This window comes from Ostrea edulis, chromosome 1 (assembly GCF_947568905.1).
Source record: "Ostrea edulis chromosome 1, xbOstEdul1.1, whole genome shotgun sequence".
NCBI classification, from domain to species: Eukaryota; Metazoa; Mollusca; class Bivalvia; order Ostreida; family Ostreidae; genus Ostrea; species Ostrea edulis.
The window spans coordinates 37,118,778-37,138,018 of record NC_079164.1 but is presented as its reverse complement, the minus strand read 5'-3'; the positions used below and the strand labels follow the sequence as shown (position 1 = coordinate 37,138,018).

Sequence of the window (19,241 nt, the reverse complement as noted above, 5' to 3'; positions counted from 1 at the left end):
TAATTAAACATCACAGGAAATGAATTCCTTCAATTTCATCCCAGCACAAAATGATGTAGTGGTCAATTATATTTAGAAAACCAAGAAGTTGATAAAGTCATAAAAATTTTCATTATTTCAATACGATAATTGTTGGGTTTTTTTGCAGTGGAGAGGCAGGTTAATGGTAGACTAGTGTCAGCTGTAGGAGGTGGGAGTGCCCAGGACTGCCAGGCCTGTACAGATGCTACCAGCCTTAATGAGCAGGGCGACAGGTACCTGCTTCGTTATATAATTACTTAATGTAGTAAATTACCAATAACAGGTTTTAGATTTAAGAAGGTAGACTTCACTTATTAAAATGAAAAAAGAAATTCTTAGCAGTTCAAATTGATATGATCTAGTGAAAGGGGAAATTGTGATTCATTACAAACTGAAATGTATTTCATCAGGTTTTGTAAGCATAGAAAAATATATTCTTCATATGTATGCCTTGAATATTGGTGTATAAAATAATATTTAGATATTTTGAAAGTATGACACCGGCAACACATATACAAGTACTCCAGTATGTAATGGATGTTGATAGATATGCAAATAAATATTGGTGAGAGGATTGTCATTGGAAAATATTTACTGTAGATTATTAAATCTACACGAACAATTTTTTTATTGCATAATGTCGCGAGAAACATCGCTCACAAAAAAAAGTGCTCACTTTTATGAAGTCTCCTAAGCGAAGTTTAAATATTGTTTTTGCTCGGTTCTTATTCTTTCGCTTCTTCTTCTTCCGCTTCTTTCTCGCGCCTAAAACTGTCCGACACCGTTCTCCATAACCATTGGATGAAAGTAATAGATATTCAAGGATATGATAGGCCAATGTATCTAGATGTGCAGAAATGTTTTTGTTTTTAGATTGAAGGGGGTTAGGGTACATTTTAGGGGGATCAAATGGGGGGGGGGGGTGTTTAACATAGAGCTCTATGGGAAAAAATTTATTCCAAATTTCAACAGATATGACTAAACAAATATGATAAATACAGTCCTGGGGTCTTCAGAAATGAATAGAGAATGACAGGGCTTACTAATTAGTATCAATGTCAAGCGACCCCAGTGACCTTGACCTGACCATGAACTGGTATAACTTTTAAATCAGGACTAATAGCACTACAGAATCTTCAGAAATGGCAAGAGGATGACAGGACCTTCAAACTAGTATCAAGGTCAAGTGACTCCATTGACCTTTGACCTTAGAACATAAAACTGGTATTACTAAAGATCCAGGTCTGATAGAAACACTGGGTCTTCTGAAAGGATGATGAGATCTACAAATTACTGGTATTACTTAAGATCCTGTCTGATAGAATCATGGGGTCTTCAGAAATGATGAAAGGATGATGAAATCTACCAATTGGTATCAAGGTCAAGTGACTCCAGTGACCTTGACCTCTGACCTTAGATCATAAACTTGGTATTACTTAAGAAGAAGGCATGATAAAGAGATGGAATCTTCAGAAATAATAAAAGGATGATGGGATCTACAAATTGGTATCAAGGTCAAGTGACTCCAGAGGCTTTGACCTGGTATAACTTTAGAATTGGGAATGATAGAGACATGGTATCTTCAGAAATGAAGGGTGTAGTGACCTACAAAGTAGTATCTCCATTGACCTTGATTATAAAAACTTGTATAACTTTAGGAACCATGACTGATCTAGAGACATGGGATCATCAAAAATGATAAGAAATGATAAGAGGATGCTGGGACCTACAAGCTAGGATCAAGGTCAAGTGACATCAATTTCATTGAAAGAAAAAAGGGGTATTTTTTGGAAAAATTTCACAAATCAAAACCTTTGTGAGTTAGATCTTTTATATGAAGTTATAATTGGCATGGGTTTTGTCAAAGGAGGAAAATAGTAATACTCAGAAAAAGCCACTCTTATACAGCCAGTACTTCATTTGGGAGACTTCATAATCGGTAGATTATAATCATATCTTGTTTTGATATTGCTAAAAGGATATTTTATTTTATATGATAAAAGCTCTTGATCAACAGAACACTTGCAAAGTTCTCGCTATTTGACATCTCTCAAGTCGTTTGATGATATTATTAAGTACTTACAATGTACGTAAAATAAGGAATCTACAGTATGTTATACAGCATTTGTATTGTGACAATGTGATATACAGTGTGTGTATTTTGTCTATTTTGACAATATGTTATAAAGTGTATATATTATAAGGGGTGTGTATTTTGTCAGTGTGTTATACAGTGTATATATTGTGTTCCAGGTGTGTGAGATGCAGCACGATACTGAAGCTGAACCCTAACCTTACATCATGTGTCTGTCCCAGTGAACTGGTAGGTGTTCTGTGTCTGTCCCAGTGAACGACTGGTAGGTATTCTGTGTCTGTCCCAGTGAACGACTGGTACAGTGCTCCCACTGGACCAGAATTCCCTTTCGCCACTTTTTCGGGGAGTGGCGCGGCACAAATAATCACATGCTTTACAATTATTTCCATCATATTATATATTATTTTATTCATTACACTTATTTTAGCATTTTGAATCAGTTATATTACTTAATCCTATCCAGCTACCATACCTAAACATTTCTTTCTGAAATAATAAGAAGTTGATATGTTTGATAAATTCTATTATGGAAATCAAAATTCAGATAATAAATCATATAAATATAAACTTCATGATGCTACACCCCTCATTGAAAACATTGTGTACTTTGGCCGAAATGCAGATGTCACAAAACATCAAGCCCAATTTAGAGTCGTATCTCAACCATTCCCTATTAAATTTCCGTTTTGGTATGGAAGATTTTGCAATTTGGACAGAATCAGATGTTTGAGCAGATGGGGTTGACTGTAAAGCCAAACATCGATATTTTTTTTAATTTTAGACTGACTAGGGTCAGAAGCTACAAGTTTAGTGTCAAAATAGAATGGGGTGCATAGACTTATGAGATTAGCATTTTTATGCTGTTGCGCACCGAACTTCAAAGAAAATTAATTATCAAAATTGTTATGTCCATATCAATGGTGACCGACCGCATTGTTTATGAAATATTCGAACTGAAATCAAACACATCAAAATCAAAATCTTGTAATCAACGAGTTTGGCCACAAAAACAAACAACTGATGTATTCATATATACATTATACACAATGATACGGCCAATTTAATTACCGGTCGGTTCTCTGGTTAAGAATTGACATTAATGTGGAGATGATAACACGATAATGAATAAGACTTAAAATGTTAAACAATTGACCACAGCAGAGTAAACAGCTGTCCGATGTACTTTATTACATAATCACCGACTTTTTCGCAGCCATAAATTCATGAAATTACCTGAGGCTGTGACCAGCTCTGTGTGCACTGGAGCGACGCGAGATTTCCGGTCGCACGCGTTGACTGAATAAACAGATTTTGACTGCATAAACAAACAGGCGATAATGTGTCGATGACAAAGGATTAAAAATACAATTTATTGCAAAAAGGGATTTTCGCCACTTTCAAATTTTTTTCGCCATTTTTGAAAAAAATTCGCCATTGGCGAAAATGGCAAAGCCCAGCTCGAGCACTGGACTGGTAGGTGTTCTGTGTCTGTCCCAGTGAACGACTGGTTGGTGTTCTATGTCTGTCCCAGTGAACGACTGGTAGGTGTTCTGTGTCTGTCCCAGTGAACGACTGGTAGATATTCTGTATAAGTCCCAGTGAACGACTGGTAGGTGTTCTGTGTCTGTCCCAGTGAACGACTGGTAGGTGTTCTGTGTCTGTCCCAGTGAACGACTGGTAGGTATTCTGTATAAGTCCCAATGAACGACTGGTAGATGTTCTGTGTCTGTCCCAGTGAACGACTGGTAGATGTTCTGTGTCTGTCCCAGTGAACGACTGGTAGATGTTCTGTGTCTGTCCCAGTGAACGACTGGTAGGTGTTCTGTGTCTGTCCCAGTGAACGACTGGTAGATGTTCTGTGTCTGTCCCAGTGAACGACTTGTAGGTGTTCTGTGTCTGTCCCAGTGAACGACTTTTAAGTGTTCTGTGTCTGTCCCAGTGAACGACTGGTAGATATTCTGAATAAGTCCCAGTGAACGACTGGTAGATGTTCTGTGTCTGTCCCAGTGAACGACTTGTAGGTGTTCTGTGTCTGTCCCAGTGAACGACTTGTAGGTGTTCTGTGTCTGTCCCAGTGAACGACTGGTAGATATTCTGTATAAGTCCCAGTGAAAGACTGGTAGATGTTCTGTGTCTGTCCCAGTGAACGACTGGTAGATGTTCTGTGTCTGTCCCAGTGAACGACTTGTAGGTGTTCTGTTTCTGTCCCAGTGAACGACTGGTAGATGTTCTGTGTCTGTCCCAGTGAACGACTGGTAGATGTTCTGTGTATGTCCCAGTAATCAGCTGTTTTGTGGACTTTCGTTACACTGATCAGCTGGTAGGTTGATTACATATGTATGTTACAATGATCAGCTGGTAAATGCTCAATTAGTCAGTGTTTCACGACACTCAGGATTTGACAGATATTAATATGTGTGCTAGATGAATAGAAAATCTGAATAGTTTGTGTTGAAATCAATTGTTTGGAAAAGTTATATAGTGAACACACTGGGGAAACCACTAGTTTTCAATGCTATTCAAGGAGTAACTGTTGAAATGCCAGTAAAGAAAGTGTGATGACCTGATATTCCTGAAGTAATAACACTTTCTCTGGAGGGGTTCTTTTCTCTTTGTAGTAATTGTTAGCTAGCCTTCTGTATTACATAACATTCTATGTAGATTATCTTTTGTACCTATGCACTCTAATAAGGCACTATTATTATATTATACACTGTAATCATATGCTGTAATTACATGCTGTTATTATACGCTGTAATTATACACTGTAATCATATGCTGTAATTACATGCTGTAATTATACACTGTAATCATATGCTGTAATTACATGCTGTAATTATACACTGTGATCACACACTGTAATTGCATGCTGTAATTATACACTGTAATTATATACTGCATGTGTACAGTAAGGTTCTTGTATAATTTGTTACAGAAAGGTGGTATTTGTTTTCCTACCCCCATCAACTTAAAGATCAACACAGTGCCTCTAGTTGTAAGTATGCATATATAGTGTACATACTTCTTTTCTTTTCTTGAAATATTATTAGTGTAGTATAAATTTTCCTATGTGCAGTCTATTTTCATAATGATTTAAACTATTGATAGGGAACTGGTTGTGTAGCTTTCTAATGATTACTATGAAATCAGTCATTTTTGTGGAAGTTTACTATTTGTTTTTTATGGTATTGACACATTGACGAATTTAAATCCTTCTAACACAAAGGAAACAGAACTACAACAGAGCAATATTTTGTGCATCATGAATTGCAGGGTCCACAGACATGCTAACTGTTATCAAACCATGAAATTTCTTATAGCAATAGATAATATAGACTTCATAGATTGTTCTGTAACTGTCTTTCTTGGACAGAAAATGAAAAATAGAACTTCACATAACACTGACATTGGCTGCCCATGGTTCTGATGTCCATAATGTCCTTATCTTAAATTGTGAAATTCATTGGTCAGGTTTTTTTTAGGGGGGTGGGGGGGGGAGGTGGGGGGGGGGATGTCAAAATGATTTATATATTTCAAACTTCCATTTTTCCTTCTTCTGTAAATGAATAGGAATTGTGTGCATATTTTGAAAGATCATAAATATGTGCACAAAGGACTCCATATTGAGACTTAAATGCAAATATGTTACTCCCTGTATGGGCTATGATACTCAGGTGACCGTTAAGGCCTATTGACCTCATGTTTAATTCTTAGAATAGATAAATTTTCAATTTCCTTTAACTCCTCTACCCACCCAACCACCCCCAACGATATAATGCCACCCCCTTATCATTAATAGCAAAATCACCAAGGTAAAAATGTTGGTTTATAACAGGGGAAGAAGACGGTACATACAGTTGGCTTGTCAACTGAAAATTTGATTTATGTTTTCACACTTTTACATGTTTTGAATTGTCAGTAAATTGTGTATATGCTTTGAAGCTTTAGTTTTATTTCACTTGATGCAGAGTGGAACAGCACAGTCATCCTATGTAGAAGAACATGTTGAGGCAGCATATGTTATGTGTAAAGTAAGTTAATTTTGAGATATCTGGCCTCAAGACCATAAACTGAGAATAGATTTAAGTCTAAATTTTGAATCCAACTAGATTTTGAAATAATTTTCAAAAAGTTTAACAAATAAAATTTTCTGTATGTTGCATTTAAGTTTTCTGTAAACAAGCACTGTTATAAACATAAATGCTTGATAAATCTTAAGTTATAAGCAATCAAAATTTTGACTTAAGTCTATTCTCAGTTTATGGTCAGTTTTATCATGTCGTGGAGGAGGGATGGGGGCCGATTTTACTCATTGATGATATAGAATATATGTTAACGCTGCACATATAATATTGTGTTCTATTTTAATATCAAATATTGATAAAATGCAGAACTGTATTTCAGCTGTTGCTATTTTTAGGAGTTTCAAAACATGACAGCATGTCAGATTTTGAGTAACCTGTGTGTTTTGTCGTGGTATGAGTATGACAGTGACCCCAGAGAAACGAAGACGTGCAACCTGTACAAACTCATTTCCAGGACTGTTGGACAGGAGTGGTAAGAACCAACCCATTGAAACTAAAAATAACTGATACCTGCCCTCAAGACCATAAACTGAGAATAGATTTAAGTCTAAATTTTGAATCCAACTAACTTTTGAAATAATTTTCATAAACAAATAAAATTTTCTGTATATGTTTGCATTTCTGTAAACAAGCACTTTTATAAACGTAAATGCTTGATAAATCTTAAGTTATAAGCAATCAAAATTTTGACTTAAGTCTATTTTCAGTTTATGGTCTTGAGGCCTGATAACCTTTTGAAAACAAAATGTGGGAAGTACCAATGTCTTACAACCAGAAACCATCAGTTTGTAACAGGAAGGGAGAAAATGAATCTAACCAGACCTTGATTTCAAATCTGAGTCCCTGAATCTCTAGTCGGGTGCTCTATTAACTGAGCCATCTGGCTACCTGTGATCAAATCTGTCTGATCGCTACATTCCTCCCTCCTTAAAAGTCTCCACACCTTGAAAACATCAACCTGGGATCGTTATCCTCTGGGAGGCATTTTAACCTGTCAGTCCCAGGGGCTGGCCACGGCACCAAATGTAACAGGAAGGGAGAAAATGCAATGGACTAGACCAGGGTTCGAATCCCAGTCCAATCTGTTGAATAATCTCCCTTCCTGTTTCAGTATGTAACAACCAGACACCATGTAAAACCAAAATCAATGGGATATACCAAAGAGAAAATATTGGTATGGATCAACTAGAAACCATTAGTATGCACAACTCATGAAATGTATAATTCATTAGTAGGTGTTAACCTCTCAAAACCATAAATTGGTGGTGATTGCCAACCTCTCAAAACCATAAATTGGTGATTGCCAACCTCTCAAAACCATGAACTGATGGTAGATTCCAACTTCTTAAAACAAAAGGAAAATTCGTATACGAACACCTAGCTACTTGTGTTTTGCTGATGATCTGTTGCTTGCATTGACAAAAACTAAGGATATTTGTTATCTTTAACTACAGGAATAGTTTTCTTCCTTGGATATATTACACTGAGAATGGGCTGAAGTTTCAGGAGGGAGACAGGATTCTGGATGATGATAAACTGACCACTGAGTACACGTTCAGTCCTGTGTCTTCCCTAGAATATCGAGTGGCCAGATACACCTTAAATGGAACTTACCTGGGGATTTCCAATGTAACGGATGGACGACTACAGCTGTGCTCGGACACAACCTCACGACTCAATGCAGCGTACACATTTGGCACTTACTACGAACAAAGTGTAAGTCTTACAGATATTATTTTCGTATTTCATTTTTGACATTCTTGTGATGAACAGGTAATTAATAAGTTTTACACACATTTTGTTTTCACATTTTACGCTCAATAAACACACATGTAATGGACAGGTAATAATCATTCATAGGACTGAATAATTTCTAAATGACAAGAAATTCTTCTTTAAACACATTATCTATATTATTACACTTAACATTACTGTATTAGTGTAAAAAGAAGGAAGATGAAATTTGATTTTCATAGCATTTGTTGATTTTTACTTGGCCTGAGTATTGCCAGCCACCTCCCGATACGATACGGTCATGCAATACAACATGTATCTCGATACAGTTGTCAATAATTGAATAAACTGATAATCTTTAAATATTGTTGTATTTTTTACCTCCACAGTATTAGAATTTGTAGAATAAACATCTCAACAACAGTTTGCCATCTCAACATTTGATTCTACCTCATTTTCCGCCATTTTTAAATGTTAACATTCGTTAGGTCGTACGTAGATTTTTAAAGTAAGTCAATTAAAATCAATGAAAATCAACTCGTATCGTATTGAAATTTATACCTGACGATACGATATGCATATCATGAGCACTTGTGATCAATGCGATTGATGTATCGTTACACCTCTAATTTTTACACTATTCTGTTTACACAATGATTGTATTTTGTGAATATTCAGAAAGCTTTCATGTCTGTTGTATGTTTTATAAAACTTCAGTTTGAAAGTTATTGATGACTTCTCTATTTCAGTGCTCCGTCCCAGCAATAGAACTTTGGGACACCAAGAAATATCAGCTGGAATTCTATGATCTGTGTATCTTTTCAAGGATTCTATTTAGAATTGTAGCTTGTAGTTCTATGACCTGTGTATCTTTCAGGCTTCCATGTGGGCCCTTATTTTCCTAATTTTCCTTATTTTTTGTCAGAGGCCCTTATTTTCCTTATCTAAGCTCCAAAATCTTAATAAAACCCTTATATTTTCATGAAAATCCTAATTTTTCCAATGAGCAATACTTGCTGAAAAGTTGAAACTTAATCAAATCAAGCCGTAGTATACTCTCAGATAGTAATTGTGTTGAATCAATGTATTTCTTTGAAGACGTTTAGTGTTAATCAGCATGGATTTGTGTACCTATATAATTGACCACTTTCTTTCTTATGGTTACATTGAAATACTTAGTACCCATGTTGATGACCACTACTATGATCTATGATGGTAATTCGCTTTTGTATTTATGTCTCCCCTCTTTTGGGGGGGGGGGGGGGGGGGGCAGGGCATATTGTTTTTGTACTTTCTGTTCGCCCGTCTGTCTATCACAAAATCTTGTGAATGCTTCTCCTCCTATATGGCTCATCAGATAAATTTTCCTAAAACCTAAAAGTTATAGGGGATCTAAGAGGGGTGGAGGATATAAAGTAGCCTCTGAACATTTCTCCTATATGGCTTATCTTATAGGTTTGAAACTTTGTACAATGCTTCATTGCCATTTGTAGATGTGCATATTGTCAGGACAGGAAGATCCAATTATTTTTCTAAAAGTTATAGTGAATCTAAGAGGGGTGGAGGATGTAAAATAGCTGGTGAATACTTCTCCTCCTATATTAGGGCTTATCTGATAGACTTGAAATTTTGTACAATACTTCAAAAGTGAAGGTTATAAAACTTTTCTAAAATTATTCTCATACTCAAATAGAGTACATACTCAAGATTGTTTGAGTATGTTGGGAGCTTGCTCAGAGTTATACTCAAAACAAATATGTTTGAGTATGAGTACGTTAAGTTTTGTAACCTCCAGGCCTGAGTTCATAATGTCTATGTTCCTGCTCATGCTTTCTCCTCCATACCATACAGTACTTTAAGGGAAGGTTTCATTTGGAGCAATTCCAATCTGGTGAGCTGGGGAGGCATTTATTTTTCTTAAAAACAATCTGTAGTTTATGTATATGCCTGTTGATGATTATAGATTAATTTTATTTTTGTGTTGATTAGGAAATTTTACCCCTTATTTTTGTCGGAAAAATCCTAAAATATACTAAAAATAGCTCCTATTTATGAAGAATTTTCCCTATAAAAGGCCGTTATTTTTCACAAAATGTCACTTCAAAGCCTGTATCTTTTCAATCATTCTATTTTTAAGAATTGTAGCTTGCACCATGATTTTACTAGAGCTGTAAACGAATAACCTAAAATCAAGTTAATGACTACATGTAGTCCTGATGAATTAAAACAGTTGATCCTTAACGATATGCAAGATATTGAGTTTACAAGAAATGGAGAACAACAGCTGTATTCCGCCCCAATAAAATTCAACAATCTGGCATATGGAGGAGATCGTGTCAATACAGGTTTGTAATCAATATTTGGGAATTCATTAATTGCAATTATGTTCCCCAAACTATGTATTGGAACATATTGGTTTTTCTTGGTTTCTTATTATTATTATTCTTTCTGCTGAAGACTTTTTTGTCGACAAGTGTTCTCATAAACTACTACAGGATGACTAGTATACATGCACCATTTGTCAATGTGTGGAATGTATGTCATTTTGTCTTAGTGCGCATGTACTTTAAAGGGACTGATTCACAATTTCCCCCCAAATTTCTATTTTCACTTTTAATGGTCAAAATCTATTGTCTAATGTGTTTAAAAGGTTTCACAAAAAAGTTCAGTTTTAACATTATCACAGAAGTTCATTTTGAAAGTTTATTATTTGTTTTGTAAGCAAATTTATTGTTTACTAAATTTTCAAAAGAAATGAATATGATCGATCTATTAAAGTTATAAGTTATAATATTTAACATGTCTCAAGTATTCTTTAGGTAAAATGTGTCATCTAAAAGTTAGATTTGTGACTGTGCAAAATTTAGATGCTTTAAATTACAAAGTTAACATTTCACTGGTTTATAAACATGAAAAGACTCTTTGTTTACATAACAGAGTTAAGGTTAAAATATTGCTTTTTTCTTGCACTCATCAGGTAAAAATTTTGGCTGTCAACATTAAATTAGTAATATTTTTAATGTTGAACAGCAAAAATGAAAAAATATTAAAAAAAAAAAAAATATGAACCAGTCCCTTTAAAACCAATAGCTTTCTTATGAAAGATAGAATTGAAATGAAATTCATACCAGAGATAATTTAAGTATTTGTTTTAAACAATTCAGTCAGAATTACTTAAAGACATACGCGACATTTCTCAATGTTGATATATAATTTTTCGTGACATTTCACGTACAATTCACTTGCATTCTATCTCATTTCTACAAAAAATCTTGGACTATATTACCTGGCCAGTTTTAGAGTTAGCTTATTTTGATAGTTCCTGGTTGTTGCAAGTAAAAATATAAAGTCAGCTCTTGTGTATCACAGTAAGTTGTATAAATGTAGGAAAGAAGGAGAGGAAAATCTTTGGGAAAATTGGGTATCACAGACATGATTTTTTTCCGATTTAAATCGGAAATCCGACTTTTCCTTTGTGGTAATCTGACTTTCAAAAAAAAAACCCAGCCGTAAGGCCGCCGAGCAGAGCTCGGCGGGTGGGTTGCTTTGCAACCCATTTCCTACTTTTTGTTTATACCACAAAATCATGTCTGGTATCAGGCTCGGGACCCTTGCATTACTAGTTAGGTGATCTAACCACTGAGCTATCCAGGCCAATATATACAAAGTATGATAACATTACTATAATATGAAATTTCAACCTATTTCGGAAATTATACAAGAACTCTTTATATTGAGGAAATAAAAAATAATTTTAGAGGAAATGGCAGACACGTCGCATATGTCCTTAAACACGCGTGCATGAATACCTAGTATGTTGCTGTTTTTTAATGTGCTGTTTTTGGGCTCATTTTAGGCTTTAATGTATTGAGTGGTTCACATTTTTAAAAAAGTGTTTAATTTGACCTGTGGATCTTGTGTTATTGCATTGTACCTATTAACCATGTGTGTTGATGAATGCATGATAAAAACTGAAATTGATATTTTGGAAGTTGGAATTTTGATGTGTTGATGAAGGCATGATAAAAACTGAAATTGAATGTATTTTCAGTTGGAATTTTGATGTGTTGATGAACACATGATAAAAACTGAAATTGAATGATAGGAAGTTAGAATTTTTGATCTGTTTAATTACTATTTTCGTCATAGGTTCAAGTTCACGTGACTGGATATTGACGCGACGATTTTTCCTTGTGGATAATGTGGTAACCACAGGGAGAGTCACAACCGGAAGTACAGGTAATTATTAAGTGAGCTAAACATCACAAGGATCTTTTCAGTTTTAGCTCACCTGATTGAATTAGGAAGGCGTAACCTTCATGGACCAAACAGTCTGTTACCTACTACAATATATGTATGTTACATGTTCTGAAATATTTACATTTCCAATGTTTTTGCCTTCATTATATTTACCAAATGTAATGATAGCCATTTCCTCATAAATGTGATGCAGATGTGAACAATGTGTGTATGAATTTTGATATATATAGTACATCTGTTTTTATGGCTGGGAATCCGACAGAATATGAAAAGTAGATTTGTATTTCTAATGGCCTTCATGAAGTATGCTGGTGTAAAGTGTTACAGTTCATGCCCTCATGTATTTTAAAAAATGAAATTTATTTTCTAAAAGACAGGGGCATTAGTGTTTCACATAGTACACATCTTGTTTGTTATTAATTGCTCATTTTCGGTAAACCTACACACTCAAGTCATGTTAATCACAAAATTTCTATTGATTGGTCCTATACCGTATGATTTTATTGTCAGTGATTTTACTTTGCTTTTGTAGGGAGTGCATCCTCCCAGCCCCAATATGTGAGATATGCAAAGAGCATCGAGATATCTGTGACACTTTACAGTACTCTAGGAAATGGCCGAATATACCCTCCACTGATGTCTGTTACCTACGACCAGGTGTCGCTGGCCAGTGCTCAGGCAGGGGCCACCATCACTGTATGTCAATACACACAGCTTGTTTTTTTTCATATTTTATTGTTGGCTTAGAATTGTTAGATATGAAGTTACTGAGGATCACAATTGTGTTCAATTTTAACTAAATATTAAGACATGTATATTGAACAAGTTTATACTATAAACATGGAAATTTTTACACTAAATACGAACACAAGATTTCGTTCGTATTACCCCAATGCATACTATTCCTATAGTTATTCAATTTATCAATAGATAATACTAACATCGCGTAATTAAACCCTATGCATATGGTTTGCAAAGGAAAATATGTGTATTTAACAACACACGGACATATTCACATTTACAGTAGGATAATTAGTTATGGTAAATAATAAAGATTCCTCAACTTGCAGCCCACTTTCAAGGTGAAATACAGCATGTCATTGGATGCATATAGGAAGGATTTCCAGATTGCTGTGGGAACTCTGTCAACACTCGGGGTGATTTATGCCGGCTATAAAACGTGGGTTTGGTCAAAGAGAGCTGGCAGACTGGCCATTGATTTCGCTGCCATCGTTAATTTTGTATTTTTCGTCAGTGGAGTGCTGTCTAACGTCTTCTTTGTCATCACATTTGGAATAGCATTTTACTTTCTCATATTTTACAAGGTAAAGTTTATTGTACAATAGTTTATTGGGTTTTTTTTATATTGCGGATGTCTTTAGCAGTTCCTAAAGTTACTTATTTTGTTGGGAATTTCAAATATACATAAACATGTAATTTGTTTTCAAGTATGAATTTTTTAATTAAAAAACAATTTGTAGATGTAGATGTAAATTTTCTCAACACCCTTTAACAAATACGATGGCATATTCTTATTGAATAAGACAAAAAACCTTTTAACATAAGTTTACATTATAACACTGAATGTTGATTTGAAGAAGATTAAGGGAATTTACTTGGAGTGCACTCTGACCTGTATTCAGCATCAGGGTTAACCAAACATTTTTTCTTTTTCAGAGACAGAATGTTGTGTATCTTTTCTTGTTGGAAGGCACTTACTATGAGGAGTGGCTGGGTCTCTTTGGATCTGCGTTCGCCTTGAAATTTCTACAGGTAGCTCACATGGTGGCATCCCAGTGCACCGTGGACATTTTCTTCATTGACTGGGAGAAACCAAAGGGAGCCGTAGGGATGAAATCGGACGGCACCAAGAAGGAAAACCCTGTGTCGATTTGGAGGACATACTTTGCAGCAAATGAATGGAATGAGATTCAGACATGCCGGAAGATAAACCACATCTTCCAGATCTTTGCTGTGGTGTTCTTCTTGAGTTACGTTGGATTTGAGAATGTGGCGACTAAAGACCCTAATGGACAGGTGGTGAAGAGTTCGTCAGACTACCGAGCTCCCTATGACCCCATGTTTAGATACGCAGTGGGTGCCCTTGTGTATCTCCTTGTGGGTAAGTATGGTGATTTAAACATACTTTACCCCCCAAAAACAGTCCTCCCCAGTATAGGGCAAAGTGTTTTGATTGACACCCTATCCTTTGCAATATACTATGATGGTTATACCTGTATGCTTCAGACCTGAAATTACTGTCACAATCCTAATTTAGCTTTGTATTGTTAAATTACAAGAATAAGCTGTAATACATGAACAGTGAAACTCCTTAATACTGGCCTGCTTTGGAATTGAAGAAAATGGCCAGTTTAGAGGGGCGGCCGGTTTACTGAACATCCACAACTAGTCAATACTGAGGAGTTATGTCCCTTCTCTCTAGCTGATAGAGTTCATTCTCATTGATATTGATCGTCTACTGATGATTATTGGATTTCCTATACATCTATACACACACAAACAATAAAATCTTATTTCATTTTAAATGGGCAGTTCTTATATTGGCCAGGTTGCACAACGTGCATCTGGCTTTTAGGATGGTGATTGGCGGGCGGGCATCTCTGTAATAGGGTACCTACTTTATGTAATCAACTCCTCTCACACCTCTAACTTGACATTCCTCAAACTTTGTACAGTTGTTATGGACACATTGAAGATGTGCATGTGTCTTTTTGAAAGTGATCAGGCATTTTTCAAAAAATTTACATGTAGTTGTCGTTGAACTTTGTCATTTTTTAAGCATGTATTGAATAGACGGTACCTATTTTGTAATCAACTCCTCTTGCAGCATTTATTTTACATCCTTCAGATTTTGTACAGCTGTTATGGAAGCATTGAAGATGTGCATGTGTCTTTTTAAAAGTGATTGGACATTCTCCAAAAAATTTACATGTAGTTGAACTTTGTCATTTTTTAAGCATAGTACCTACTTTGTGTAACCAACTCCTTTATAACATACCGGTATTTTAAAGCAAACCAGCCATTTCTGTTCTTGAATCGATTTTTTATTGTAAATTACAACAAAAAGACATGGGTAATATGTTTAAAGAGTGTTTAGTTTAATACATTTGAAGTTGATAGTCAGTCAGACCCTGTGTCTCTCTGTACAAACTACATTGAGCTATTTTAATACCGATGCACACCGTCTACAAGTTTATCTTTGTAACTTTGATGTAGACCCATCCAGACATTCATGACTACAGCTTTCCAGTCCGTAATGATGCCTAGCTGGTATTTCTCCACACAATCTTTTGTGACTCACCATGTTTTCTATCAGATTTAAGTCTGGTGAGGCGGCAGGCCACTTTCTTCAGGACTTTCAAAAGCGGTCAAATTTGAGGGTTTCCGTTTTTGAGGGACACTGTTATGAAGGAGTTTCACTGTATAACTTTATCGTACACAGAGGAAAATAATCCAGAATATAATATTCACCAAGAAGTATACATTTTTCAATTTCAGCATTTGTTCAATGGTTATTTTTTACACTCATCTATGAGCGGTTCTTCGAGGACAAAGTTCGAGATTTTGTGGACCTGTGCTCCATGGCTAACATTAGTGTGTTTATCATGCACCATGCCCAGTATGGCTACTACATTCATGGACGCTCAGTGTACGGCAAGGCAGACACAAACATGAATGAGATGTTCGAGATGATGAAGAGAGAAGAGGTGTGTCAATAAAACACATATAAAACACTACAGAAAATTAAAACAGAGAACCAGTAAAACACGCTTATAGCGAAGTGCTGGGGACCAACAATTATAAAACACTACAGAAAATTAAAACAGAGAACCAGTAAAACATGCTTATAGCGAAGTGCTGGGGACCAACAATTATAAAACACTACAGAAAATTAAAACAGAGAACCAGTAAAACATGCTTATAGCGAAGTGCTGGGGACCAACAATTATAAAACACTACAGAAAATTAAAACAGAGAACCAGTAAAACACGCTTATAGCGAAGTGCTAGGGACAAACAATTTTGATTTGTTATAAAAGGTAATTTGTTATGTCCAATGAGTTCATAATATATTTTATAACTACAGGGAATGAAAATCACTTCACTGTAAGCGTGAATTCATTATAAGTGTGTTCACTTAACCATGTTTTACTGTACATATAAAATCCTGATACAATGCTGGCATTTCGTAATCTTATCATAATCGTGTAGTTTGGCACAAATGATATTCTCTTGACCTTGACTTTAAGTTTGTTATGTCCTCTGTGGAGTAATATTTTTCTTTCTCTCAGACTATTTATTTAATTTAAAGCACTCTTCATTTTTTCTCACAAATGAGATCAAAAATTTTGTTTATTCTCTCGGAAAGTCTTAGTCTCAAATGTCAAAAATTTTGTTTATTCTCTCAGAAAGACTTAGTCTCAAATGTCAAAACTATTTGTTTATTCTCTCAGAAAGACTTCGTCTCAAATGAGGTCAAAAGTTTGTTAATTCTCTGAGAAAGACTTAGTCTCAAATGAGGTCAAATCTTTTTGTTTATTCTCTCAGAAAGACTTAGTCGGTCAGAGAGGACTTCTACCAAATACTGAGCAGCAGACGTTTGTGATGACGCTCCCTCGCAAACTCCGTCTGAAGTATGAGGAGGTTCTGCTAGCTGTTGCGCTGGAGGTGGGCATTTCTGTAGAAGCACTTTTCTATCTTAATATCTCAGATAAATTGAGGTATGTGAACTTGTTGATGATTGTTGGTGATGTATGAACAGGGTGCTGCTGGAGGTCCGCAGGCAATGAAGGAAAAGGGCGGAATCAAGGAAAAGCAAGTGGAGGCCTACAATGTCATCAATAAGTTCTTGTCTACCTTCATCGACCATGTAAGTAATGTGATAATGATCAGGAACAGGAAAGCTTCATACTGTTAAATTCGTGGAGGGGGGGGGGGGGGGCAATTTTCATGGATTGCCAAGATTTTACAGTTACGTTGGGGTGTGATTTTGTGGATGTCGTTTCTGTCCATTAAAACATCATTTTTTATTTTTTTTTTCATTTTGTCAAACATGTAGGTGTACCCACGGAATTTGAGCCCTCACAAAACTTCAATGATTACACAGTTAATCCTTTGCTTTGATTGTAACCCTTCACATGATAGATAAATATTTGTAACCATTCATGTGATTGATGAATAAATGTAACCATTCATGTGATTGATGAATATTTGTCACCATTCATGTGCTAGATAAATATTCGTAACCCTTCACGTGATTGATAAATATTTGTAACCATTCACATGATAGATAGATATTTGTAACCATTCAAATGATTGATAAATATTTTTAACCATTGAAGTGATAGATGAATATTTGTCACCATTCACGTGCTAGGTAAATATTTGCTGTATACAAGTTAGCTTTTCTTGTAGTCTTTGAAAAAGTTGGACTACCAAGTCCGGGACAAGACACTGTTGGAGAGCATTATGGACACAGAGTTTTTAGATGCCTCAGAGAAGGGATATTTTTACAATGGTATTACCTCTTCCTATCAGATTTTGATAACATTTGCATGCATACCTTTAATGGAATGAAAATAATTTCTACTCATTTTACATGATGCAAAGTAAGTTTATGCATTATAAACCACCAAGTCCTTTTTTAAAAGTGTAAACTGTCTCAGTAAAATGTGAGAAATGAGTAGAAATTTTTTCATAACTTATAGTCCAAAGTGTTTTAAACACATTCCATGTAAATTGACAAATGATTATGATGTAATTTGAGTAATGATTAAATAAAATACTCATTTTATGTGACACAAAGAGAAAACAGATTTTGTGAAGTTTTGAGTATTTTTAAAAGTGATTGATTCACAATTTCCCCCAATGTTTTGTTTTTTGCTATAAATGATCAAAATCTGCTGTCTACTTTGTTTAAAAGGTTTCACACAAAAATTAAGGTTATACATTATGACAGCTCATTATTTGTTGTGTAAACAAAGATTGAGGTATGTTATTATTTGTTTTGAAAATGTATGGTTATCGATTTAAGTTTATGATGTACGAGTATATCACATTTCAAGTATTTTGGGGTTGCCTTAAAATGTGTCATTCAAAAGTTAAGATTTGTGTCTGTGCAAAATTAGGATGCCTTAAATAACACGATCAGTATTTCACTAGTGTGTTTGTAAACATAAACAAAACTCAAGTATTGTATACATAACACAGAGTTAAAGGACACATCTCGTGTTTTCAAAGTATACAGAATTATATGCATTTCGTCTTCCTTATGCTTATAGAAATTAATTGTAATAGTTCGTTCGCTGAAGTATTGCGATAATTAGCCACAATACGGACTTAAATCTAAGTCCCGATTTCAAAAAGCCTAGTTAATTAGATAGGTAGTCACGTGGTACAGTGACGTCATATGCGACCTTCGTCGATCAACTTGTTGTAAAAGTAGTGTTAGATATTTCAAAAACTCGGGTTTTAGGGGCCTAATTTATCTACCATGGATAACATTTATTTCGATGTTGACAAATTTCCCGAGTCTTATATCTTTTAGCCACCAGTGCATACCAATAGCGACCCAAATGTAGCGAGGAAAGCGAGTATATCTGCATAAATTTGCAAGTAAATAATGTATACATGTACATGGGATCACTGTATAAACACTATTTGGTAATGCCATTTCTTAAACAACTGTAATTAGCGTTGCTTTTCTAAAATAAACAGTGCAATTATTATTAAATTTATTTTTGGAGAAGTTAGATAGGCCTAAATTATGATACGATTATGTATCATTGACAACTAGGCCTACTGTCAGGGGTGCATTTCGAAAGAAAAAAATAATAATAAAAATGATGAAACTTATTGTGAAAATCACAATACTTTTAAATTATTTTATTCAAGCAATTTTATTAATCATTATTTTTTGTTTCTTCACGTTGTTACTTAGGAAGTGCATGGAGCGCGGCGTGCTGTTGTTGTAAACACGTACGCGTTCCTTAAAAAAAAAAATGAAAGCATTATAATTCAATTCAA

The 19,241-nt window shown here is 35.1% G+C and overlaps 1 protein-coding gene across 1 annotated transcript in view; it reads left to right on the top strand.

The window, feature by feature from the left end:
* The window catches only part of LOC125657225 (meckelin-like), a 35,380-nt gene that overhangs the window by 11,153 nt on the left and 4,986 nt on the right, over positions 1-19,241 (top strand). Inside the window, exons 4-19 of the mRNA XM_048887908.2 lie at positions 149-254; positions 2,275-2,344; positions 5,052-5,111; positions 6,085-6,147; positions 6,537-6,673; positions 7,656-7,917; positions 8,685-8,748; positions 10,188-10,280; positions 12,085-12,174; positions 12,728-12,891; positions 13,266-13,520; positions 13,873-14,317; positions 15,715-15,923; positions 16,764-16,883; positions 16,978-17,085; positions 17,631-17,733. Coding sequence (XP_048743865.2) covers positions 149-254; positions 2,275-2,344; positions 5,052-5,111; positions 6,085-6,147; positions 6,537-6,673; positions 7,656-7,917; positions 8,685-8,748; positions 10,188-10,280; positions 12,085-12,174; positions 12,728-12,891; positions 13,266-13,520; positions 13,873-14,317; positions 15,715-15,923; positions 16,764-16,883; positions 16,978-17,085; positions 17,631-17,733 — 2,349 coding nt within the window. The remainder of the gene's footprint in view (positions 1-148; positions 255-2,274; positions 2,345-5,051; positions 5,112-6,084; positions 6,148-6,536; positions 6,674-7,655; positions 7,918-8,684; positions 8,749-10,187; positions 10,281-12,084; positions 12,175-12,727; positions 12,892-13,265; positions 13,521-13,872; positions 14,318-15,714; positions 15,924-16,763; positions 16,884-16,977; positions 17,086-17,630; positions 17,734-19,241) is intronic.